Genomic DNA, 24,919 nt, shown 5'->3' with positions numbered 1-24,919 from the left:
TCTTTTAAACAATTTTTTTCTTATAGAATGATTTTTTAAATAAAAACAAAAAACAAAAAACAAATTGGCCACCATATGAAATTTTTTTTGTTTTTTGTTAGTTTTAGGTTTTTTTTTTTCTATAAGTTTTATTATTTTTGTTTTTATCTTACTAAGGGTAATTTCATTATTGGGGGAAATATTGACAATTTTTGGTAGTTTTGGCGGGACATTATCACAATTAAAAGTTTGAAAAGGCTTTATCAATTGAGTAATAGTTTGAGGGGACATATAGCCTTTTCTCCAAAGATAATTAGAGGCCAGCACGTGAAACTGCACAGCAGTTGTGAGATAATGAGGGAGGAGGCTTTCCTTTGTGTATTTGGGCTAATGATGATACTACCTGAAATCTTGAAAGTCCTTATAAGATTCTACCAACATTACATGATATGCTCACCAAAATCCAAAGAACTCTGCTAAGACAAGTTTGATATGAACCATATGCAATACTTTTAATACCTTTTCTGTGTCTCCTATGGAATGATCAGTACCCGAAGGTATGAATGAGTATTATCAGAAATACAAGAGAATTGAATGACTTATTTCTATTCATACATTTGATAACAACATAGGAATGACCAAATTTCCTAACTAGAATAAAATCATATTTCAAACAATTTTTTTTTTTTTTTAATAAAAAATAACCTTATGGTCTGAGTCACCCCCAATCATCGTGTGTGGGTGGTCGAATCACTCAATCTGATGGTCGCAGCCACCAGATTGGAGTTCATTGTCAACCACCGCCAGTTCCAGCTCACCCATCAGCCACCCCAATTGCTGGCCATTGTACAACCCGAACTATTGAAAGGAACCATATCTGGTGGTCTTATTTGGTCTTTGGCCACTGCTCTCTGTCTTCTCCAACAATAGTATGTTGTCACCTCCTTTGCCAAAGCAGGGGTGGTTCGCCCAACCCCATTTGGTTGCATGGACAGGTGGAGCCATTTCACATTTTTTTGGGAGAAAACAATATAAAAAATCTCCCTCAATTAATGGATCCGACTTCCATGCGGTAATGAAAACTACCGCATGGTTGTTGTTGCTCAAAACGAGGTCGTTTTGGGCAATAAAAACAATAGTTTTTAAAAAACAAATAATATAAAATTCATTAAATTTTTTTTTTTAAAAAAAACAAAAAATATTAAAAAAAAAAAAAATCAAAATCAAAGGAAAGGGGTGGCTCCCTTGGCCGGCCACCGCAATTTTTTTTTTTTTTTTTAGTTTTTTTATTTTTATTTTTAGTGACTTTTTTTATTAATTTTTTTTTTAAAACCTACTTTTTGCATTGCTCAAAACGGTACCATTTTGGGCAACAATAGCACTACCACATGGAAGCCGGATCCTAATTAATAGTTGTTTTTAAAAGAGCCGCATGATGTTTAAAATGTGCTAAAGTGGTCTATCAAACTATTAAAGTGTGAAAAATGCTATTTTTTTTTAATTATATTTCTATAAAACCCTTATTATAAAAATTTAAATAAAAAAATTAATAAAACAATAAGAACATTTTTATCATATTACTAGTCTTTAAGAAAAATATTAACAATATTTTAATAATTTAAAATGATATTATCATAATTAAAAGTTTGAAAGAATATTATCGATTGAAGTTTGAAAGAGCTGCCTAGACTTTTAAGCACCACGTGCGTCCGTTGGATGTGAGCCGGTTTTACTAATTCCCGGCAACCGAAATGGACTATTTACAACCTCCGAAGGACAACTTGAAGCAAAAGTTAACGTTAATTTCAACCTCAATTATAAAACGTGAAGCACACGAGTCGTAGCGATTGACCTTGGAATTTTTATAGTATTGACCTGAGACTAATCCACGAAGAAAGCGCGTGGGAAACATTTATATATTTGGCTAAACAACTCCTGCACTGTTCCAACATTTAGCTTACACCCAACTTCTTTACCAATCAGTAATTCAAAGTCTCCCTCTCGATCAAGATTCTCTTCTCTTGCAAACTCAGATTGGTTTTGTTGTAACAGAGCAGCTCTACAGAAATTCTTATAGAGACCCAGAAAAAAAGAAAAAGAAAAAAAATCAGATTATGTCGACATCAAGACTAATTCTTCCTTTCAATGGCCTTCCTATTGGCTCTAATTCTCTCGGTCGCAGGTCTCAAGGTTCAGCTCGTAATCCTAATCATCTTCTGGTTGTCTCAAAAGGCATCATCGGCAGCTGTTTTCTTGGAAATGGTTTGCGGCTTCTCAACACCGGCCTGACAGGGCTGGTTGTCGGCAAACCAAAGATGGCTGTCTGTGGCAGTGTTCTACCAGGCGCTCCGCTTCCTTCTGATCCTTCTCCCGGTTCATGGTAAGAATCGCTAGATCTGTTTTATTTTTTTGGCAAGTATGGTTAAAACAAATCTGGGAGTCTATTTGATTTTGTAATATTCGCTCCTATTGTCGTTTGTTTGGATATCTCCTCGCAGGAAAGTTTGGATATTTGGAATGATAGCGACGGTAATTATACCATTCTTGGGGAATAAATGGGGACCATTACTGAAGCTGAAAAGTAAGGAATTTAGTTCTGTTTTTGCTCGCTCGATCATTTTCAGTCTTATTGTCAATAATGTAATAATCTTGGATTCAACAATTTAGGGGAAGTTGACGCGGCTGCGGATCGAGTAGAAGCAGTAGCAGAGGCCATAGAGAAGGTGGCTGAGCAAGTGGATAAGGTAGCAGAAGACATCGGCGATGACCTTCCGGCAGGCGGAAAACTCAAAGAAGCTGTGACGGTTATTGAACATCTAGCCGAGAAAGCAGCCAAGGATGCCCAACTGGTTGATGACACGATAGAGAAGGTTTTACCTAATACCCTTATTATATTATATTATATCTTACTATATTATATTTGAGAGAGACTATACGGAGGTGGCACACGCTTTTGTGCCCACCACTCAGCAACTGACAACTCAATAATTCATAATAAACCTATGTTTAAGAAAAAATATATATATATACCAAACTAGATTATACCAAATATGATAAAAAAATAATAATAATAATTAAAAAACCAATTAATTTTATTTAAAAAAATACAAAAATTAAAGAGGTGGCTGGTTGGCCACCCTATCTCCAATTGGGTAAGGATGGCATGCTGTCACCCTAGCTCATGGGGGTGGTTGGCGAGCCACCCCCAAGCCATGGGGTGGACGCCAAGCCACCCCAAGCAAATCTGGGTGGCTCGCCGACCACGCCATGGCCTGGGGGTGGCTACGCGGGCCACCCCCAGCCCATCTGGAGTGGCTAGCACGCTCACTAGCCACCCCAAATGGGTTGGGCTCCGGAGTCAGGCTGGATTCTGGCGCTTCCAATGGTTCTGACAAGATTTATGCTGCCGCCAGAGAGAGAGAGGAGAAGGAGGGAAAGAGAGTGCACCGGAGGAGTGAGGAGAAAAATGATTTTTTTTTGGATGATGGGGGAATAGATTTTAATCCAGCTTTTTTCGTCTCATTTGATTGTGTGTGAATTTCTTAGCTTTTCAATTTTGAATTGTGAGCACAAAGGACATGGTTTACACTAGATCTTTTATAGGAGTAATGCTAGAAGTTACCCTTATGTTCATTTTGTGTCGCTTTAAGAATGATGTGCCTTCTAAAATCACAATTGAGTATGTAATTGATTATTATTGAATTTTGATCAACATATAATTTTAAGAGCCATTTCATTCTTAGAGTGACAAATTTTTTTTTTTTAATGACAAAAAACCTTTAAAGGCAAGGCTACTTTGTGTACTCACTCATGAAAGGGTAAACCTCATACCCATATAAGGCACTCCCACACATATTGGGTAAGGCTCAATTTTGTCGCAAGCACGCAAGAGAATTCAAACTTTAGACTTATCTAAATGCCTTCCGGACTTGAGCCAACCCTTAAGAGTATTCTTAATTACTTTTGACTAATGAGGTACTACCTTTTTATCACAGAAAGCACATAGATTATTGCTTTCCCGTAATTTGACCAAGTTTCCTGGTTAGGTTAACCATGTCTCATGGTTGGAAAAAGAAGAAAACGTTTCCTACCTTTTCCTTTCCCTTTTTTTTTGATAAAAAAGGTTTGATTCCTTTTTTCATCTTTCCATTTTTTTTTTTAAAAAAAAAAACCCACCTCATGTGTGTGAGTAGTTTGAGCTTTAGTAGGATGTTCAAAGAAATTTTGAATAGGAGTAAAGGTGATATGAAATCAAATTTAAAAAATAAAAATTAAAAAAAAGCAATCAACAAAAGAAAATCAGCTCGCCCACACCATGAGTTTCGGAGGAGGTTGATCCACTCTTAGTAATTTGGGGTGGTTTTCGAACCACCCCTTATTTTCTTTGTTTTTTTAAAAGAAAAAAAAAAATAGCCTTTTGTTTTTAGTCTTTTTTTTTTTTTTCTTCGAATTTATAGGAGTGTTAATCTTGTTGAAAGAATTTATGGTTATTTTTGTCTTTTTACCGGCAAAGACATTCATAATTTTTCGTAGTTTAATGCGGACACTGACGCAATCGATAATTTGAGAGGGACATTGACAATAGAGTCGTAATTTGAGAAGTTGGGTATGTGTATTAATTTATTTATTTCTTCATAACCTCCCAATTCTAGGGTGTGGGTTCCTCTGGTTCTCAGCAACTTTCATGCCTTATAACAGTAGAAATAAAGGAGTTCGATTTACAGTTTTGTTTATGGGGGAGTTGATTGTTCAAATACTATTTTGCAGTTTGAAGAAGTGGAGAAGCAGGTGGAGTCATTGATTGAACCACTGACGGAGGAAGCCAAACCTATGCCTAAAGAAGCCAAAGTGGTCTCTAAAGAAGCCAAAGTGGTCCCTAAAGAAGCAAATGGTCAATTATAATAAGTAGACAATAAATATTTAACACATCCAGGGCAAGTTATGGGCTTTGACTTGTAATTTTTTTTTTTTTTTTTTTTTGGGATATATAGAAAATTAATAACATGCATTATTTATTTCTTCTTCTCTATTTGTAGTTGCAATTTATTTTTCTTTTGGGTTTCATGAAATGGCCTCTCTTTAAGAATTATACGCGACTCTTCCAATTGATGATGGAAAGTGATAATTGTTGGGAAATAAGGCTTGTTTCACCCTACATGCGCCACTGCATTCTCACTACGAGACACATGGTTAATTCTCCAGTCCAAGCAACCACACAAGAGTTGGTTAGCCCCGAACACTGCCTGCCCATATCTCCCATGCATCCATGCCGGTGTCCGTGCTCCCCCATGCAAAAATTTTGGGGAATTTTGAGATCCCTATAAGTAAGCCTAAATCCCATTAATTGGGAGGCTAAACTATTGGGCACGGCTCCAATTGTTAAATAGGTTTAGATGTTGTAGAAGTCCAAGTACTCTATAGGTGAAGCTTCTACCGGGTATGGGGGGACTTTTGGCCCTCAGCAAAATTCTTATAACTTGGTCATTGATACAAAACACTTCTTTCCTTCAAACATAATTCGACTTAGAGCCTGTTTGGGATTGCATTTGACAAATAAAGCTTTTAAGTCAAAAAAAGCTTTTGGGCAAAAGCTTAAAAATGAAGCTTTTGTCAAAGTGCTTTTTGGCCATTTTTAGGTTTTTTGGAGCATTAAAAACGCTTTTAATTTGTTTTATCAAACGAGTACTTTTTTCTTTAAATGAACTTTTTAAGTGTTAAAAGCACTTTTAGGCTCCTTAAATCCGAAACAAGCCCTTAAGCATCGAAGCTATTCCTCACAAGCTCACATCGGTAAGCTCTTGTGCTAATATCTTCTTTTCTTACGGGCTTTATCCAAACAGTGTTCAACGTCCAAAAAATTGTCCCAATAGTTTGGTGTTATATGTGGGAACGACTATGTATAATATTCATGAATAGTTGCAATTGTAATAATTAATCTCAGATCATGTATTTTTGCTTTTCACATATTTTTACTCTGACTTGTTTGATGGGTGATACCACCCGTCAAAATTAAACCAATTAATACCACCAGTCATCAGTTACTCTTCTAAGATTGATTGAATTAATCAGTTTAATTTGTAGAGCGTTATATTTGGAGTCTGTCAAAGACTCTGGCCCTTAATTGACTTTTGAAAGAAAAACCCTCTCGGCATAAAGTAGTTCTGAGTCTGTTAAAGACTCGAATCTTTGTCTTAAAGAAGAAGAAAAAACCTCTGGGCATAAAGCAGCCCCGAGCTCTAGCCTTGAGAAGAAAGGCTTAGGAAGGAAGAAACTTTAACTCCTCAATAGCTTGGGGATCTTTGGGAATGTCCTGTGAAGAGATGTCAACTATGTTAAATTGCTGAGCAGGATCCAAGGGGTCACCTTGGAAAGTCTCAAAACCATAAAGGTAACCATACAAGATAGGTGCTTAAAGTAGCTTCGAGACTTAGCCTTGTATAAGCAATACTTCTTCTTCAAGCAATGGCTCTCATAGTCTTTTTTTCTTAAATTCCCCCTCATGCGTGCGACACAGGGCATTAGATTTCTCCATGCCCTTGAAGTGCTTTAACTATCTCATTTGAAAATTAATTGGTATCCAGTAAGGAAAATCAAAGCATTTTATGACATTCAAAATCGCACTCCGCAAGACATGTTCTAAGAGTCATCTGCATGAGCAGTGACTTGAACCCATGACTCTAGCTTTGATACCATTTGGTCCATTTGTTAGATTAGGCCTTTGATCATCTCATCTGAAAACCAATTAGTGTCTGATGAGGAAAGCCAAAGCTTTTTATTACATTCGAAATTGCACCATACAAAAGTCTTTGACCATCTCATCTGAAAATCAATTAGTGTCTAATGAGGGATGTCAAAGCTTTTTATGTGATTCAAAATCGCACATCGTAAGAAATGTTCTAAGATTCGTACACATGAGCAGAGTAGATACCGTTGCACCACAACATATATAACATTAGCGACAACATATTTCTCGTTGCTAATAAGTTAGTATTAGCCACGACTATTGTCGTCGTTAATGATATATTCTTGAGTGGGAAAAAAGTTCTTACCAAGCTATTAGCAACGACCCAAATATTGTTCCTAAAAATCACTTATTAGAGACAACACTCGAAAGGTGTTGCTAATAAGCAATTATCATAAACAAATTTTTAGTAATAAGGGTACTTGTTGGGGGAGGGAGCTATCACTCCCTCATCCTTGCCCCCTTTCTCCTTCCCCATTCAACCTCTTTTTTCTCACCTCTATCGTAGATTGACCAAGGTGCATGTGTCAATTGTCTTTGGGATGCTTTTTAGCTGCGCGTAGCAGGCCCGTGGAGGCGTGTGGAACCCCGTTAGAGTGTGTTGGGTTTTTGATATTGTATTTTCATTATTTTTAAATAAGGATGTATTCTCTTTAGATGTGTTTTTAGTAGCGATCTATGGGGTGAAGTTTTATTCGCTTTCTTAGATTTTATTTTCACAAATCCTTAAGGATAACGGAATTGGTTCCCGCCTTTCTGGTCAGTCTTTTATTTTCTTGGAGCAAACTATAGACCGATGACGGAAGAGTTAGTAGACATAAAGAAGAATTGTCATTATGGTAGAGGCAACGAATGAGATTACGATTGATAAGACACTAGTAATGGAGATAAAAAAGCGAGAGAATCAATAACAATTTGGCAACGGATAAAGACGTAATTCGTCAAAATTTACTGTAGATCTGAAACTGATTGAGACAATGATTTTTCATAGATGTTGTCTTATAATAGCTCGAAATGTTATTGTGTATGTCATAGATAATATTTAAGTTGTGAAGATTATAAATTTTATCTTAGGCATTGTACGGAGCATTCTGTCCATTTGATTGTTATATTAATCAAGAAATAATTCGTTAAAAAATAAAAAAACAAAGAAACAAATTTTTAGTAACCGTTAAAAATGTGGTCCCTAATGACTAATCTCTTGTAGTATAATCTAGTGTGAAAAGGAAGATTATTATACTCGATCGGACTATTCATCAATCCAGATTGTCTCTTCTCTTGCAAGTTATTATCTGATCTGAATAGTTTTGTATAGTCTAACGTACGTTACAAAACCAGGTCTTGATATATGACCCGGTACGGTACAAAATTATATATAGTTTTGTATATATAATTCTCTGCAACCAACATAGACTATTAGAACCTCCAACGGATAACTTGAAGAAAACGTGGATGCCATGTCAGCATATATTTATCTATATATCTTCCTTAATTAATGTCAATCTCATCATTTCTCAAACATAAAACGTGTAGCAAACGAGAAGCGATATATTGACCTTGGCAAGGAGGGTAATATTGACCTGGTGACTAAATCCACCAAAAAAGCGCGTGGCAAACAATTATATATATTTGCCTCAACCTCTCCAACCTGTAATTCAAACCTCTTTCCTGATTGAGACTCTCTTCGATCTCTTACAAACTCAGATTCATTTTGTTGTAACAGAGAAGCTCTACATAAATTCTTACAGAGACCCAGAAAAAAAAAAGCAGATCGATTATGTCGGCCTCAAGACCAATTCTTCCTTTCAATGGCCTTCCTATTGGCTCTTCTCTTGATCGCAGGTACCATGGTTCAGCTCGGACTCCTAATCATCTTTTGGTTGTCTCAAAAGGCAACATCGGCAGCAGTTTTCTTGGAAATGGTTTGCGGCTTCTCAACACCGGCCTGACAGGGCTGGTCGTCGGCAAAACAAAGATGGCTGTCTGTGGCAGTGTTCTACCAGGAGCTCCGCTTCCTCCGCTTCCTTCCGATCCTTCTCCCGGTTCATGGTAAGACTATATATATATATATATATATATATATATATATATATATATATATATATATCTATTTTCTTTTCTTTTCTTTATATTAATGTTTTTGTCTGATATAAGTAATTAAAAGTTTTATGGGTATATCCTCGCAGGAAAGTTTGGATATTTGGAATGATAGCGACAGTAATTCTACCATTCTTGGGGAGCAAATGGGGACCATTACTGAGACTGAAAAGTAAGCAATTTAATTTAATGCTGTTTTTTGTTCGTTGTACAAATTATCGCTCTATCATTTTCATCACTCATTGTCAATATATATATATATAGGGGAAGTTGAAACGGCTGCGAATACAGTAGAAGCAGTAGCAGAGGTCATAGAAAAGGTGGCTGAGCAAGTGGATAAGGTAGCAGAAGAGGTCGCCGATCACCTTCCGGCAGGCGGAAAGCTCCAACAAGCTGCGACGCTTATTGAACATCTAGCCGAGGAAACGGCCAAGAGTGCCCATCTTGTTGACGAAGCAATCGAGAAGGTTTTTACCTAATACCCTTATTACATTTTATTATATTATATCTTAATATAATATAAGATCACATGGGCCCATGACTCCATGTGATCCAGTTTTCTTATCAATAGATTAACAGATAGATTATTTCTTTTCTGTAATTTGACCAAGTCTCCTCGTTAATTACGTTAATTAGTGTCCACTTGCTTGGTTGTTTATCCTTCCCCGCAAGCAGTAAGAATTTGACTGCCACGCGGGTTGAAGCAACCAAAACATTTCTTAGAAACAACGATTTATATATGTTTTTTGTTTTTCTTTAATTAACCTCCCAGTTTTAAGGTGCGGGTTCCTCTCTGGTTCCTGGAAGCTTCATCATGCCTTACTTTTACGGTAAAAGTACAGTTGTGTAGGAAAAGCTGATTATTAATTCAAATACAATTTTGCAGGTTGAAGAAATGGAGAAGCAGGTGGAGTCATGGATCGACCCATTGGCCGAAGAAGCAAAACCTATGCCTAAAGAAGCAAATGGTCAATTACCTGTGCCTAAAGGAGCAAATGGTCAATTATAACAAGGCTAGAAGTACGTAGATTTAGGGCAGGTTATGGGATTTGACTTGTAATTTTTGTTTTTTTTTGGGTTTATTGTAAATTTTTTATTTTTTTATTTTCTTTTGATGTTCATCAAATTGAACTTCTCTATAAAATGTGTAAGTGACTCTTCTGTTTTAATTGCCTAAGTTATGTGAAAATATGAAATAGATCTTTCCGATGGTTTTCCATTTGAAATTGTGCACTATATGTTAGTTCTAAGTCATCATTTTTGCTACATTACATTAAAATAATAATTTTATTAAAAATCACATATACAAAAACAAATAAAAGGGTGGCCAATGGTGGAGCTGCCAACCCTAGGGAGGCCACTTCCAACTCCTTTGGGGTGGCGGCTGGTCACCCCCAATCTCCGATGAGGGTGTCTTGCAGTTAACCCATAGTTGTTGGAGGTGGCTCGCGGCCACCCCAATCATCTCATGAGAGATAGGGGTGGCCAATATATATATATATATATATATATAAAAGAGACATTGAAGAAATTCTATTTAAAAATCACGCGCTACTCAAATATAAGTATTATCTTAATTTCATCAATTTCACAATCCAAATTTTATAAGAAAGTCTTTAAAAGAATGGTGTAGATAATGGCATCATTTAAAAAAATTTAAATGGCTAGCAACGTGTTCACCATGTGACAATATACTTAAATCTGTAAAATATAATTTACAAAATAAAATGATTTCTATACATTTCAATGAATATATATATTTGGCTTCTCAAATTCTTTTAAACAAATATATATTTCTCGTTTACTTTTTTTTTTTTTTAAAAAAAAAAAAAAAAAAAGCTCTTGAGAGTTTTATGAAATAAATTGGGAAAAAGGTCTTCAAGGAAAACTCTATCCAATCTCCAATTTGATCCCAACAATGATGTCAAGGAGAGTTACCATCATTGGAAACTTGACAGCATCCATAAGAACTGCCACACCATATTCTCATTTATTATTATTATTCTTGAATCAATATTCTTTAAAATACTTTATTACTTATAATTTTTTAAAGATAACTAATTAAAAATTTTCATTTTAATATTTATTATTTTTAAAATACTAAAATTTAAAAATGAATAAATGTAAAATTGGTCATTGTAGTTGGCATAAATTACAAATTACTCCATATTGTATAAAAACTAATTTATAAGTCATGTAGTTGGCCTAAATTACAAATCACTCCATATGGTATAAAAAATAATTATGCCAAAATAACAGTTTACTCCCTAAAATCAATTTATGTTAAGTAACTTAACAGAATCTGTTACTTTGTCATATCATACCTAATAAAAACACGACACATGTTATTATTAATTTTTGACTTTAAAAAATGACAACTAAGATTTTTTACATCATTTTAGGACATCAGCAAAGATTACACATCAGTCTTCCCTCCAAGTCATACTGTTTCTGTAAATTAACATAATATCTTTTATCCCAAAAAATTTACTATGTGTGTGACCCTCTCTCATTTTCATCTTCTTCGCCATGATTTTGGAGCATTTTGTGAGAATTTGGCGGTCACATCTTTTAACCATTGAAAAATAAATAAAAACAACATTCAAGTTAATAAATTATGACAAAGTTTTCCTTCAAATTAAGTTGAAGAAAATTGGGTTACTCTTTTAATTAAACTAGCATTTATCTTTAGAGCATGAAAATTGATTTCAAAAAGTAACTATTATTTTGACTTACCCTGATGACCTATAAATTATTTTTTATACCATAAGAAATTATTTGTAATTTCGGCCAATCACAATGACCAATTTTGCATTTATTCTTAAAATTTTTAAGGGATAAATGTAAAATTGGTCCATGTGATTGGCATAATTTACAAATCACTCCCTTTGGTTTAAAAAATAATTTATAGGTCCCTAGGGTAGGCCAAAATAACATTTTACTCTCTAAACTCATTTTCCGTTAAATGACTTAACGGAAACCGTTACATTGTTACATCACACCCAATAAAAATAAGACACGTATTCCTTTTTATTTATGCTTTTAAAAAATGACAAATAAGTTTTTTCACATCATTTTGAGGCTCCAACACACACTCCACGTCAAATTAAATAAATTTACTCTCTTTATATCCTCTGTGCCGCCGTCGTCTTCATCTTCCCCTACGATTCTTGCCGTCGTATTCATCTTCGTCTTCATCTTCCCCACCGATTCTTGCCACCGTCGTCTTCATCTTCCCCAAAAACAACAACAGAGAGAGAGAGAGAGAGATAGAAGAATAGATTGTTTTCGATGCCCGGAAACAAATTTTGAAGATGCTTCAATGCCCAAAAACAAATCCGAATTTTCATAGAAAGACAGCCCAAAAATGCACTAATCCAAAAATGCAGATGCCCAAAAATTTCAGAGTAACTCACAAATTGAAGATCACACCCATCGGAAGATCAAGACGACAGCAAGAATCGTTGGGAAGATGAAGACGACGGTAGCACATGGGATATAGAGGGATTATGTTTATTTAATTTGACGTTGAGTGTGTGTTTGAGCCTCAAAATGACATGGTAAAGCTTATTTATTATTTTTTAAAAACATAAATATAAAAGAACACGTGTCTTATTGGTTCCCGTTAAGTCATTTAACGGAAAATGAGTTATAGTAAAATGTTATTTTGGCCTACTTTAAAAACTTATAAATTAATTTTTAAACTACAATGAGTGATTTGTAAATTAAGGCAACCATAAAGATCAATTTTGCATCTATCCCAACTTTTAATATTACACTTTAAATTATTAAGAGAGATAAATATTGATATAATAAACAGTTGGGCCCCCTGAATTTCCATCATTCGAAAATGCGCCCTAACGGCTAGGAGTAATTCTACAGAGTACAGAGTAGCAACCCATCAGAAACCATCCGCATCTTGCTGAGCTGGCGTGGTTAGCTGAACCATGGTTATGAGATTACAAAAAAAGAGAAAAAAAAAAAAGTTCAAAATAACGCGTGAAGAGTGAAAGCAGATTAGGATTTCAAATTTTTCATTTTTACCCCTCCTTTCCCTCGTTGATTCCTCCTCACTCAAGTACGGCCTTCGCCACCACCAAGCACTGCCGCTGCCCACCGTCCGGCCGAACGTTACCCGCACCACCACCGGTCTCTGAGTTTGGCAGGCTGCTCCTCCTCCTCCTCCTCCTCTCCCCTCACCTTCGGCCTCTGCCCACCACCAAGCACTGTCGCCGCCACTGAACGCCACCCACGCCACCACCGGCGATTCCCACCGAGTTGAATAAGGTAATATTAGGTTTTTATTTATTTGTGATTTAATTTCCTAAATGGATTTGTTTCGGTATGTTGTTTTGATTTGGGTTTGGGTCTTGTTATGATACCTTGTGCTCATTACGGTTTGTCCGTTTATCTACAATTGGTGGTTTTTTTGTTTGATTTCGAAAATGGGTAGGAATTTTTGGTTCTTTTTTGTTTTTCTTTGGGTAACCGATTATGGGTTTTGTTCTAATTTTGTGATTTCCTAACTGTTCCCAAGCCCCTTCCCATTTTTAGGGTTTCTAATCCTCCAAAGAAAAGCAAAGAAGCAGAAAGATCTCGGACCCAAAACGCCCTCGTTTCCGCTGAGATTCCGTTTCCAACCATCAAATTCGGGTTCTTGGGGTTCTAGTATTTTGATTGGGTCCAAGAATTCCTGGAAGATGGACATTCCTAGCGAAATCGACGATTACATCAAAGAATCTATTGATCACTCCGTAGGGCTCCCTGTATCCACGCACACTCTGGAGTTGAAGCTTTGCGCCTCCGAAAATGCACAGCGCCGACTCCACGACCGCTGTCTTTACCTACAGGCCAAATTGCAGGAGAAAGAAAACCTCCTCGAGCGCGTTAGGGTTCGTACATTGCAACTTTTCAAAGGGCAATTGTGTGTATTTTTTATTTGTTCATTTAAAGATTTCTCTTTTTCTTTTCCCCTAAGGCTGAAGCAAGTATGAATGCGCAAGCTTTGAAGAAGTTTGTGGAGGAGAATCAGAAATTGGCTACGGAGTGTGCGACTCTCTTGAGTCAGTGTAGTAAGTGGGAGAGGGAGTGCTCCCTATACGATCATGACCGGGAAGCCTTGATGGATTTCGGGAACGAGGCTGATCAGCGCGCCAAGGAAGCTGAGATTCGAGTTCATGAGTTGGAGGAGGACATCAGAAGGTTGTCGGACGAATTGCAGTTCTACAAGCATGAGTACGATATGTGTGCGGTAATTTCTTCTGTCTCCCATGTATTTGTATTCTCGATGTCTATTTATGTGCTTGTTTAGTGTTAATTTTGAGAAATTGAAAGAGAAAGGTAAGTGGGCAGCTTGATTGAGGTTGCATGTCAGTGGATTTGGTGAGAATTTTAAAATATTTGATTATGTAAATTGGCAAGATGGGATTATATAGTGAAATGATTTTTCAACTTCATTCAATGAATCAAGAAATAGATAGAGAATGTATTCTGAGAGTTGTCAATCTTGCAATATCTGCCAGAAAGATTGTTATCAGTGACTTAAATTCTATCTGGTTAAAGAATTGATACTATCTGTACATAGTAGGGGCGTTTGTTTTGCAAATAGTTTTGTATGTGTAAGTGGGGGTTGTTAAACCACCACTTATTCCAAAAGCCTAAGTTGATAGGAAAAGGTAAATTTAATTATTTAATCAAATACTTTAATACTCTTCCTCACATTTTGGCTCAAACTCCCTTCTTAATAGGTGAGTTCCAACACGTGGAATATTTATTTAATTGAAATAGGGGTGAATGATTGATACAAAGGTTGAACTTAGCATTTTGAGCTCTGAAACGATGTTAAACCATCACTTATCTCATGTTAAGCTTTTGGGATAGTGGTGATTTAATAAAGATGTGTATGTGACTATATTTTCCTTATGCAGTTATCTATAGCCATAGGAAGGTACTTTTTTTAATATCTATTTGACATCCTATGTTTCTGCATCCAAATATTTCATTCTTGAGAAGCTTGCTGCTCTTTTCAATCGAGTTAAGCTTGATACTTCTGTTCATTGATTTTTGTTCTCTTATTAACTTTTTTTATTGTACCTTTTATACTCTATCAATATTTTCTCTATGCTTGTTTATCTCGGGCTATCATTTTCAGGCATTATGTAGAACAGTAAATAATTGCAGATGGATAAGATAATGTATTGACTGTTTGGGAAAAATATGAATTAAAGAGAAATGCAGTGCAAACCCATAGAATAGACCATTGTGTTATGAGTGAGAAAGGTTTAGCAGTTCATTGTACCCATAGTATGGCGTATTAGTCATGAAGTAGTAGAACTGGTCCTATATTCTTCTATTGCTGGAATGAGGAAAGCAACTATTTTAGTGTCATGTATATTTTGGTATTGGAAAGATGTGCTGCACGGATAGGGTTCTAGAAGGTAAGGCAAATCTGTTGTCAAATTGCGTGATTTTTTTTTTTGGGAAAAAAATAAAAAGGCCCCCCAAACTACCAGTCATTTACGATTTAGCATCTCAATGTTCAAAATGTAATAAAGTAGCCTCCGAAACTACCAACAAGTTGCAATTTGGCCACTCCGTTAGTCATCACTGTCAAATAGGATGAAAAATTCAATATGACGTTGTTTTGGCAAGGTTAAGTTACTAAAATGCCATTTTGAGAAAAAAATCAATTTAAAAAAGGCCCCCTAAAACGACGTCGTTTGGCAAACCCTAAAATAAAATAAAAAAATTAACTAAAAAACAAATTAAAAATTAATTAATTAAAAAAAAGGGCTTGTGGGATGCCGGCGAGCCACCCCCAGGCCATGCGATCCATCCTTGATGATCTTTGATGTCACACGCGACCTTCATGGACATCATTGGCATTTGACGCATCCTTCCGTGGGGGTGCTGTCACTGGTAAAGTTGGTAATGCACTTGACCATAGAGGAAGCAAAGCTCTTAAAAACTTGTGTCGAAATGGACCGACAAATGAGAAACCCATAGGAAGATGACGAAGTCTGTTCAGTCCTAGAGTTTGATGGCTTTGTTTGCCACATTTTCTGTGAACAAATGTCTTGATGAAGAAAAAAACAACTTGAATTCAATTCTGGAAAGCTATCTACTTACCCCTTTTAGCATACTTATTATGATTCCCATCTTCATCATCTGCATAATATGAAATTTCAGAGTTTTGCCATTCAACTTGAAAGACACCCTTTCGGGGTTGTAGCAGGGACAAAAATTCGGCCATTGGAGGAGAATATAGAGGACCAGAGAGAGACGGTGGGGTGGCCGCCCAGCCACCCCCATGGCCTGGGGTGGCTCGCCGGCCACCCCATAGGCCATGGGGGTGGCCGGCGAGCCACCCCTAAACCACCCCTTGTAATTTTTTCTTAAAATTGATTTTTTATTTTTTTTAGGGTTTGCCAAACGACATCGTTGTTCGTTTTGGGGGCCTTTTTTAAATTGATTTTTTTTTTCTCAAAAGGGTATTTTAGTAACTTAACCTTGCCAAAACGATGTCGTATTGCATTTTTCATGCAATTTGACGGTGTTGACTAATGGAGTGGCTAAATTGCAACTGACCGGTAGTTTGGGGGGCTACTTTATTACATTTTGAACATTGAGGAGCTAAATCATAAATGGCTAGGAGTTTGGGGGGCCCTATTTAAGCATTTTCATATGAAACTGGCCAAGGAAATTCTGGATAAAACAGTGTTGTAATATCAGGTCTAGCATATTAAACTAACCACACATTTTTTATGTGTGTAGTCCCTTCCGTTAATGTAGGGTGCTGCTACTGTGCTACATAGATTCGGTTGAATAAGGTTCACCTATAATTTGTTTATTTTTATTTTATGGTGAAATCTCATAGTTTCTCATAAAGTCCTAATGCTTTTCTGTGTATGTTTCCACAAGAAATGTTTGGTACTTGGTAGGTGAAGATGATGAGTACATCTGTGGTATGTGGGAGTTATAGTTTTGAGATGTCTTGTAGTACCAAATTCACGAAATACGAAACTAGACGTCATGCTGCATTTATGGTGTTTATGAAGCTAAACAATGAAACGATTATTTTCTCAAATTTCTATAGTCTTTTATGATGTAACAATGTAGTCAACAAAGGATTGCACTCGGAGGCTAACAGTTCACAGGAATCCTGTTTTCTTTGACACCTGCGTCATGTCTCGCCAACTCTTAGTAACAGTGTCTGGGCCATGCACGAGAGAGTAACGTTTCATAGTTACAGTTTACAAAGAAAAAATACTTAATATACTGTACAAGGAGACTAAAATTAGTGTTAGGTTTTTATGATAAAAGAACTTGATTTTAGCTTTGGTAGCAAGTTGTCTGTGTCTTTTTGTTATATCTTCTCTTTTGTTTTGATAATGACTTTGTAGGATCAATTTAGAGTGATTCTATCTGAAATTGAATTAAGACTGACACACCTAAATTTTTGGTTAACTTGAAGGTTGCTTTATCTGCTGAGGAAAGAAGTACAGAGAACAGCTTACTTGACTCAGTGTTGGCAACATTGATCTGTAAAGATGATGTTGCATCCGCACAGGCATTCTTGGAGGCAAATAGCAGACATGAGTCATGTCAAAGGTTGCTAAAAATGTGGAATTGGTGAGAATAGTTCTTTTACTTTGACACTATTTCCCCTTGGCTGATCTAGTTTGTGGTGACTGTGTTTCTTACAATTACAATGACGGTAGAAAATTTTTCCATCACAAAATTTTTCCCATGCTTGAGTTGCCATTGCTTTTGATTCGTTACTTATCATTTCCTATGATATTGTGGTAGCTTGATGCCGTCAACTCATAAGGTTTTATCCCTAGTTGCTGAAGTGAAGACACTTGAGAAAGATAAGGAGCATTTAAGGATAAACCTTAATAGAGCTGAAGAGGAGGTGAGAAGAGTAGTAAATCTCTTTGCCAAAATGTGGATGCATTGGACTCCATGTTCCCAAAGTAGTAATCTAAGATGTATATGATATATGTAGGTTAAATTGCTATTTGAAGAAAATAACGTATTGGATGAGGAGAATAAAAGGTTACTGAGGCAATACCAGAAAGAAAGAAGCCGGCACGGTTCTAGTGGGAAACAAACCGGCAGTGCTTCTGCCAAGGTGAGAAAAATTGGAGAAGTTTATACATATATATTAAAAAAAGAAAAGACTTGCATGGTGTTTTATATTTACTTCTTTGGCATGATAATTCGATTTCTATGTTCTAATGTTTCATTTTACTTCTTACTTCTTAGCAGTCAAACAAGCGTAAGTCGAGCCCCAAGATGAGCAGCCCGATTGAGAAGAAGCTTGATTTTAATGATCAAGATTCAGCAAGACGGCCCCTGTCACCCTTGCAATATAACTCCATTGACTCTTGAAATGCAAAAGTTCTAACAAAATTTCATGAATAGGTCTGCTGTTTTCATCTTTCCCCTTGGTAATTCTTTGTATTCATAGTGGTGTTGACACTCTAAGCAGATCTTGAACTAATTTTTTTTGTTATTGAGAATTCTGTCACTAAGAGACTTCCAAGTAAAAGAAGGGCTTTCTTCTTTACTCAACGATTTACAGCAATCTAATGAGACTTGAAGAGTGCTTTAAATGTGTTTCTAAGAAAAATTAGAGATCTTGCCATTGTATATGTGTATCTGAAGTGATACCATAGGAAAAGGTTTAACCCTTGAATTATGAATTTTGATGAGAACTTTCCCGGTATCTTATGTAGCTTTTATCTTGCGTTTTGCTTGCTTTCCGGGACACCTCAGAACATGAGGAAGCTTTTTCATTATTAAAGTTTAATTATTTTAACTATGTTGAAAATAATATGATTCATAAAAAAAAAAAGAAAAAAAAAGTCATTATAATAATTTTCATTATAACCATTATTATAGTTAATTCCAAAAATTATTATTATAATGATTTTCTTCAAGCTGCTTTAAGAGGTATCCTTTTTCTCCAAAATCTTCAAACAATCCAATCTTTCTGAAGATTGGTTACATACAGCTCTCTTCTTTCTCCTAATTTACCCGTGTGGTGCAATAGTTTTTCGATACAGCTTCTTCTTAGAGGTTACGAATGCCCGATGCCGGAAAAAAATTTAAACTTTTTTTACCTCCAAATTCTAGCATTTATAAGAATAATGCTACACTTATTCTCACTTTCTTATACAGTTTTCTCATATCTATAGGTGGCTTTTAAAATCACCATTGGATATGAGACAGATCTTTATTGAATTTTTATCAAATGGTGGTTTTAAAAGCCATCAATGGGTATAAAAAATTTTTGTAAATAAATGAAAGTAAATGTAGCATTTCACCATCTGTAATTCAAGCAACCCTTTACAATAACAAAGCCATATCATATCCGAATTAATTTATGACTTGATAAAATGTTAAAAATTACATACCAACATTGATGCTTTTGTAATCTGACACAAATTGCTATTTTGATGCCCAATGAATCGCTCTTTTTGTTGCAAATGGCTTGTGAAGGGCATCTCCCTAAATTGTTCAATACAGTTTTAAGTCATTGCAGTTCTTTTATGGGCATTGCTGATGGTGGCTAGTAAGCATTTATGCATATCCCCCTTAGGAAACTGCCTTCAATGACTAGTAATGGTTGAGGTAAATTCAGCAAGGAAATACATTTTAAAAGCTTAAAGGGCTTGCTTGGTGATGCCTTTGAGTAAGTTTTTATTTTTTATTTTTATTATTTTTTTTTTAACGCAACATAAATGTTTACTCACACTTCTACTTTCATACATATAAAGATTTCTAACAATTTCGAAGAGATTGTAGATTCTCAAATTATGTGAATTTAGACCGTTTCTTGTATCGAATGAAATTCCAAATGCTACCTTATTAAAAAGGTGATATGTTACCAATGAGAATTGAGTATATTTTTATAAGGTTCTTGCACTTTATGTCGTAAAAAAAACTTTTGAGTAAAAATTTGTTTTTTGGTTTACTAAAGAAGAAGTGTTTCTTCGAAAGTGAAGAAAAAGCCTTTAAGAATGACTTTTTTTTTTTTTTCTCGATAACATGCTACATTTTTAATAGTTAACATATTTCAAGTGGTTCGATATAATAAATGACCGGAATTCACATGGTTTGAGAATTTGCAATTTCAATTCCAACTAATATAAGTTGTTCCGTGCATCAAACCATTTGAAAACTGTTATCTTTTAAAAATGTGTCATGTTCTCTAGGAAAAAAAAAAAAAAAAAATTCTTTCAGAAGGTTTATTATTCACATATATTTTTTTTAATAAATCAAAATACAGATTTTGACGTGAAGCTTTTCTAAGACATAAAATGCAAGAATATGATCAGAACAAAGCGCAAGTGTAACATTACTCGTGGGAGATTAACGACGTCGTTATTGGTTAAGGTCGTTTATGCAGATTCTTGCCAGCCAGTCGCCTGGCTCCCACTTCTCTTATCCAAAATCCACACTCTGTGCGCGAAAACTCAAAGCAACACTCTCTTGAGTCTTGAGTCCCTCTTTCAAGAACGCAGCGCGCAAACGTCAATGGCTCTTCTTCGTTTTCTACACCCTCCATCGACGCCGGCGGCTTTGTTCCGCGCCGAACAACAACTCTCACTCACGCCTACTCCTTTATCCACTATCAGTAGCTACAGTCTCTCCTTTTCTTGGTCTCTCCCCTCGCTCTCTCCTCTCTCTCACGCCCATACTAGCACCCTTTCCGTTAAGGCCAAAAGAGTCAGCAACTTCGTTTTGCACTTCTCTTCTACCGCGCAAGAACAAGCTCTCGATTCGTCTTCTGCCAATGTTTCCGTCGAAAGCCAAGAATTGGAAGCGCAGGCCGAAGTGTTATCACGGGCCAGATTGATTGCCCAGAACGTGCCTTGGACTTGTACCACTGAAGACATTCGCGCTCTCTTTGAGAAGCACGGGACTGTCCTGGACGTTGAGGTTTTTTTATTTTTTTATTTTTTATTCTTTTTCTTTATTTTGAGCGATTTATTCTGTTCTCTCTGTTGGGTTATGGTTTTTGTTTGTTTATCTGATCTGGGTTTGTGGTATTTTGCTGGTGGTTAAGCTATCTATGCATGACAAGACCAGAAACAGGGGTTTGGCGTTTGTCACTATGGGTTCGCCTGAAGAGGCTCTTACGGCTCTGAATAAGCTCGAATCGTATGTAAGCATATTGGGTTTTATTATTTTTCTTATATAAGCTTCTTTGTTTAGTCGAGTTGCTGAGTAAACAGAATATAGAAAAAAGAAACCAATTGTTATGTTAATTTAGGATTTTCATCATATTGTACACCTGAGACAACCTTTTTTTTTTTAATATATATATAAGTAATATAACTAATCAAATTATCATTAAAAGCGTAAAGTGTACTAGTTATACAGGAAGTATACAAAGAGAAAAAACTGAGCTAGCTAGATGTGAAAAAAAAATAACAAGGAAATCATGATAACTTATCTCCAAGGGAAACACCTGAGAAAACTCAAGTGTATACAACTATTGAGCTCATTCGTGGCTTTTTGTGTTTGTTTTTCTGTTAAGTTCATTTGTGCTGGTGTTTCTTTCAGGAAAAAGAGAGCATTTCCGCTGTTTTGTTGTTTAGCTCATTCGTATTCAAAGCTTTAGTTCTTTTACCCTGCCATTTTCTGTGCAATTATGTAGGGATCAGTTTTTCTGTTTTTGCTTGCCATCTTGTTGAGTTAATGGTTTTTATTTTCTATGTATGCTTTCTAGGAGTTAGAGGGTCGCACTTTGAAGCTCAATTATGCCAGGGCACAAAAGAAGAAGCCCTCCCCTCCCCCTACTGTGCAACCAAAGCAAATAACATTCAACTTGTTTGTAGCAAATTTGTCGTATGAAGCGAAGTCTAAAGATCTCAGAGAGTTCTTTAGTTCAGGGAGTGGTAATGTTGTTTCTGCGCAAATTATATTTAATGACAATCCAAGAAGGTCCTCTGGATATGGATTTGTGGCCTTCAAATACAAGAAAGATGCAGACGAAGCCCTTTCTGCTTTCCAAGGGAAGGTAATTTGTGCTGTGCTGAATCATTTGCATTTATGAGTTTTGAATATAGTTGTGCGCATGTTTATAATGCTTGATTGTGTTCTGTTTGAATTTTCTAAGACTTCCTGGTGAAGAGCTTCGTAAAATTCATATATAATAATACTAAGTATAGTTAAACTAAGTGAGGTTATCCTGCAGACATTTATGAGCTGTAAATATAGTTGTGGGCATGTTTATATTTCTTGACTGCGTTCTGTTTGAACTTTCTAAGACTTCCTAGTGAAAAGCTTCTGAGAAGTTGTCCTGCAGATGTTTATGGGAAGACCAATTCGAGTGGCACGTAGTAGACAATTTGTTAAACTACCAGAAAAGGAGAGAGCAGAGTCTGGAGATACATCAACTGAGTTGAACTCTAGTGCAGAGCAAGGAGATAATGCTGATCAGAATTGAAAGTGAATTTTTCAAGAGAGTGAAATCACATCTCTTTTTTTTCACTATTTGTGATTTAGTAGGTAAAGCTTCTTAACTTTAATGCTGCAGATCAGAAGCTATTATAATGATCGATGCGGTATGCCCGTTTCAATCATTTGATTAGCTTTGTTATATATTATTTTGTCAATTGCATGCAAGGCTTTTGAGTGAGATAGAGCATTCCTATGTTACAGGTTAACATCTGTCACATAAATTAGCAAGCATAAACGCTGCTGTGTGCATCCCACTTTCCTAGTTCAGGGTTAATAAATTTAAATGAACCATTAGATCTTCCTAGAATCCGTAAATAAATAAAAACCAACTCCAACAAACAGTAGTCTGGATGCCCATCCATTCTATTTAAATGACCAAGAAGAATGAATTGTTTTGGGCCTTATGGAATGCCCTTTTTAGTCGCTTTGGACTGTCTTGGGTGATGCCTAGTAGTGTAGCTGACTTGTTTGCTTGTTGGTTGGCTAGTGGTAAAGCCTGGAGTGCTGCTGTGTAGAAGATGGTGCCTTCTTGCTTTTTGTGGTGTCTTTGGAAGAAAAGAAATGACAAAAGTTTTAAGGACTGTGAGAAATCGTTGGCAAAGCTTGAGTCCTTTTCTTTTTTACTCTTTATGCTTGGACAACCGCGTTTGTAGCTCCTTGGGAGCTTAGTTTTCATAATTTCCTTATTCTTTTTTCTCCTCCTTCCTAGGTGTTTCTCTTGTATACTGTTTGCGTACCTAAGTAGCGCTTCTCACTTTTAATGAAATATCGGCTGCTTATAAAAAAAAAACTTACCCATGAGTTAAATTGTAGAGTCATCTTCTATTATGGTTATTATTTTTTCGAAGACTTAGTTATGGGATGTGGTAGGTTGAGAGACAGTCTGTAGTATTAGCAGTGATAGCCATGGCCAATGGGATATGTGAGTTATTATGGTTGAAAGTTCTAATGAAAGAACTTGAATATGATTATAAGGAGTTTATGAGATTATACTGCAACAAGAAAGCCACAATTAATATTGCTCATAATGCAGTTCAGCATGATTGAACTAAACACATTGAAATTGATAGATATTTTATCAAGTAAAAATTGCGTGCAGGGTTGATTTATACACCTTATGTGAAGACAATGGAGCAATTTGTAGATGTTTTGACAAAGGGAGTCTTCACTAGTGTTCCACATTCAGCTTTATACAAGCTGGGCATGTGAGACATTTTTGCCTCAGCTTGAGAGAGTGTGTTGAAGATATGCAGCTGATTTGATTTTATTCCCAGATTCCCTAGATTTGATTTACATATAATTCTCCTTAATTGTATTTCCAAGAATGTTGGAATATGGTTTCCTAATATTGTTAGGTCAACCATGTCTTATTTGGATAAGGATTCGAATTTTGGAAAGTTATTTCCAAATATGGAATAATTTAAGGTGCCAGCCGATTGTGTTCCTTTTCAACCATTTTTAGGTTTGTTTTGGCTAATAAGGTATATTTCGGCCTGTTCAGATGGCTGTGGCTTGGTTTTTGGTCATTTTCACTCATACGTATAATGCCGGCCATTAACATATGATGACGGCTTAGCTTGTTTAATGTTCTGCAGTCAATTCAGATTGTTAGCTTGTTGCCAGGCAGTAGGTAACTCTAAAATTTGGTGGCAATATTTTCCACTTTTGCTTCTCATTTTCTTCCTTTAGGATATCTCACTTCTGGTGCATGATTTTTGTTTAGCTCATACCAGGTAAGATAAAAGCAAAGATGAACAGAAGTTATAATAACTTCATAGATTCAATGAATTGGTTAACTTTGCAAACCTAAAGAAAAGGGGGAGGGGGGAATTCTATAATCTCTCTTTCTCTCTTTGCAGGGATATCCTTTACTTCTTAACTACGGTTCTTGCATCTGTATGCTGAACCAGGATTACAGGCAAGTTAGTGTACCAGGGGCTTGCATATCTTGGATGCTCTTATACATATTTTCTTTATTTTCATTTTGGGGCTGAGACCTTCTTCTTGATGTAAGCTGGCCTATGAGTGATGTGTTGTAGATCATGATCAATCTTTTAGCTTAACTAAATTATCCATAATGTGAGCTGCATGTTCGATTATTCCAAATCTGTTTTGTTAGCCTTTAATTTTCTAGTTCTCCTATTGTATTGCTGTGTGTTCATGATTTCATAATGTTCATTACTCTATAAAAATCTGATCTGATCCGCCAAAAAGAGAACTTTGAATCCATCAGATCCTTCTGATGCAGTTAACAGAAACTGTCCTCTGAAAACAGTATCTACTCGACATAGAAGCATTCTAAATCTTTTGATATCTACTGTATGTAGTCAAAAGATAACCTAATCTTTCCCAATAATTGTCCTTCTGTAGTCAGACACTTGATAAACATGGGTGTTTATGGAAGTCCATCTCCTCTGATTGTACCTCAAAATCTTAGGTCAAAATCCATCATCTTATTTGATGTGCTATCTCTGGTAGTGGGCCTGATGGCTATAGTTGTATGGTTACTGGAACAAATAATAGAGTGTCTTATCTTTAATGCAAACTTTCTTCCTTGAGATCATGGTTTTTTCTTTTCTGATATTCAAGTTCATGTCTTGATGCCCTTTGGCGCCTGAAAATGTG

General features: G+C 35.9%; 4 protein-coding genes across 6 annotated transcripts; all 4 read left to right on the top strand.

The window, feature by feature from the left end:
• The first annotated feature begins 1,934 nt into the window (after positions 1 to 1,934).
• LOC132185025 (uncharacterized) lies at positions 1,935 to 5,002 on the top strand. Its single transcript, XM_059598841.2, has 4 exons — positions 1,935 to 2,359; positions 2,478 to 2,560; positions 2,647 to 2,849; positions 4,747 to 5,002. The coding sequence occupies exons 1-4, from the start codon at positions 2,094 to 2,096 to the stop codon at positions 4,879 to 4,881; spliced, it is 687 nt and encodes a 228-aa protein (XP_059454824.2). The 5' UTR covers positions 1,935 to 2,093; the 3' UTR covers positions 4,882 to 5,002.
• Positions 5,003 to 8,393: 3,391 nt separating this feature from the next.
• Positions 8,394 to 9,985, top strand: LOC132185615 (uncharacterized). The gene is made up of 4 exons (XM_059599373.2): positions 8,394 to 8,770; positions 8,908 to 8,990; positions 9,083 to 9,285; positions 9,705 to 9,985. The coding sequence occupies exons 1-4, from the start codon at positions 8,499 to 8,501 to the stop codon at positions 9,825 to 9,827; spliced, it is 681 nt and encodes a 226-aa protein (XP_059455356.2). The 5' UTR covers positions 8,394 to 8,498; the 3' UTR covers positions 9,828 to 9,985.
• A 2,839-nt stretch (positions 9,986 to 12,824) lies between these two features.
• LOC132184360 (uncharacterized) lies at positions 12,825 to 18,435 on the top strand. 2 transcript variants are annotated; one of them, XM_059597973.2, is made up of 7 exons: positions 12,825 to 13,105; positions 13,373 to 13,710; positions 13,797 to 14,069; positions 17,292 to 17,449; positions 17,627 to 17,732; positions 17,826 to 17,951; positions 18,089 to 18,435. In XM_059597973.2, exons 2-7 carry the CDS (start codon positions 13,519 to 13,521, stop codon positions 18,209 to 18,211), a joined length of 978 nt encoding a protein of 325 aa, XP_059453956.2. In that variant the 5' UTR covers positions 12,825 to 13,105; positions 13,373 to 13,518; the 3' UTR covers positions 18,212 to 18,435. The 2 variants fall into 2 exon arrangements, with proteins under 2 accessions (XP_059453956.2, XP_059453955.2); XM_059597972.2 differs by having other exon boundaries at positions 13,356 to 13,710.
• Positions 18,436 to 20,254: 1,819 nt separating this feature from the next.
• On the top strand, positions 20,255 to 23,749 carry LOC132185648 (RNA-binding (RRM/RBD/RNP motifs) family protein). 2 transcript variants are annotated; one of them, XM_059599412.2, is made up of 5 exons: positions 20,255 to 20,767; positions 20,895 to 20,993; positions 21,561 to 21,851; positions 22,140 to 22,342; positions 23,394 to 23,749. In XM_059599412.2, exons 1-4 carry the CDS (start codon positions 20,363 to 20,365, stop codon positions 22,278 to 22,280), a joined length of 936 nt encoding a protein of 311 aa, XP_059455395.1. In that variant the 5' UTR covers positions 20,255 to 20,362; the 3' UTR covers positions 22,281 to 22,342; positions 23,394 to 23,749. The 2 variants fall into 2 exon arrangements, with proteins under 2 accessions (XP_059455395.1, XP_059455396.1); XM_059599413.2 differs by lacking the exon at positions 22,140 to 22,342.
• The last annotated feature ends 1,170 nt before the right edge of the window (positions 23,750 to 24,919 follow it).

Source organism: Corylus avellana, chromosome 7 (genome assembly GCF_965113065.1).
Source record: "Corylus avellana chromosome 7, dhCorAvel1.hap1.2, whole genome shotgun sequence".
NCBI lineage: Eukaryota > Viridiplantae > Streptophyta > Magnoliopsida > Fagales > Betulaceae > Corylus > Corylus avellana.
Note: the sequence above shows the minus strand (reverse complement) of the source record. Positions and strands in the feature narration are given on the sequence as shown.

Excerpts from the sequence above, each read along its gene's own strand:
- LOC132184360 (XM_059597973.2), top strand. The coding sequence starts at position 13,519 with ATGGACATTCCTAGCGAAATCGACGATTACATCAAAGAATCTATTGAT. Across the intron at positions 17,450-17,626 it reads TTGCTAAAAATGTGGAATTG|CTTGATGCCGTCAACTCATA; the intron begins GTGAGAATAGTT and ends ATATTGTGGTAG. Across the intron at positions 17,733-17,825 it reads TTAATAGAGCTGAAGAGGAG|GTTAAATTGCTATTTGAAGA; the intron begins GTGAGAAGAGTA and ends TGATATATGTAG.
- LOC132185615 (XM_059599373.2), top strand. The coding sequence starts at position 8,499 with ATGTCGGCCTCAAGACCAATTCTTCCTTTCAATGGCCTTCCTATTGGC. Across the intron at positions 8,771-8,907 it reads GATCCTTCTCCCGGTTCATG|GAAAGTTTGGATATTTGGAA; the intron begins GTAAGACTATAT and ends ATATCCTCGCAG. Across the intron at positions 9,286-9,704 it reads TTGACGAAGCAATCGAGAAG|GTTGAAGAAATGGAGAAGCA; the intron begins GTTTTTACCTAA and ends ACAATTTTGCAG.
- LOC132185025 (XM_059598841.2), top strand. The coding sequence starts at position 2,094 with ATGTCGACATCAAGACTAATTCTTCCTTTCAATGGCCTTCCTATTGGC. Across the intron at positions 2,561-2,646 it reads ACCATTACTGAAGCTGAAAA|GGGAAGTTGACGCGGCTGCG; the intron begins GTAAGGAATTTA and ends TCAACAATTTAG. Across the intron at positions 2,850-4,746 it reads TTGATGACACGATAGAGAAG|TTTGAAGAAGTGGAGAAGCA; the intron begins GTTTTACCTAAT and ends ACTATTTTGCAG.
- LOC132185648 (XM_059599412.2), top strand. The coding sequence starts at position 20,363 with ATGGCTCTTCTTCGTTTTCTACACCCTCCATCGACGCCGGCGGCTTTG. Across the intron at positions 20,768-20,894 it reads GGACTGTCCTGGACGTTGAG|CTATCTATGCATGACAAGAC; the intron begins GTTTTTTTATTT and ends CTGGTGGTTAAG. Across the intron at positions 20,994-21,560 it reads TGAATAAGCTCGAATCGTAT|GAGTTAGAGGGTCGCACTTT; the intron begins GTAAGCATATTG and ends TATGCTTTCTAG.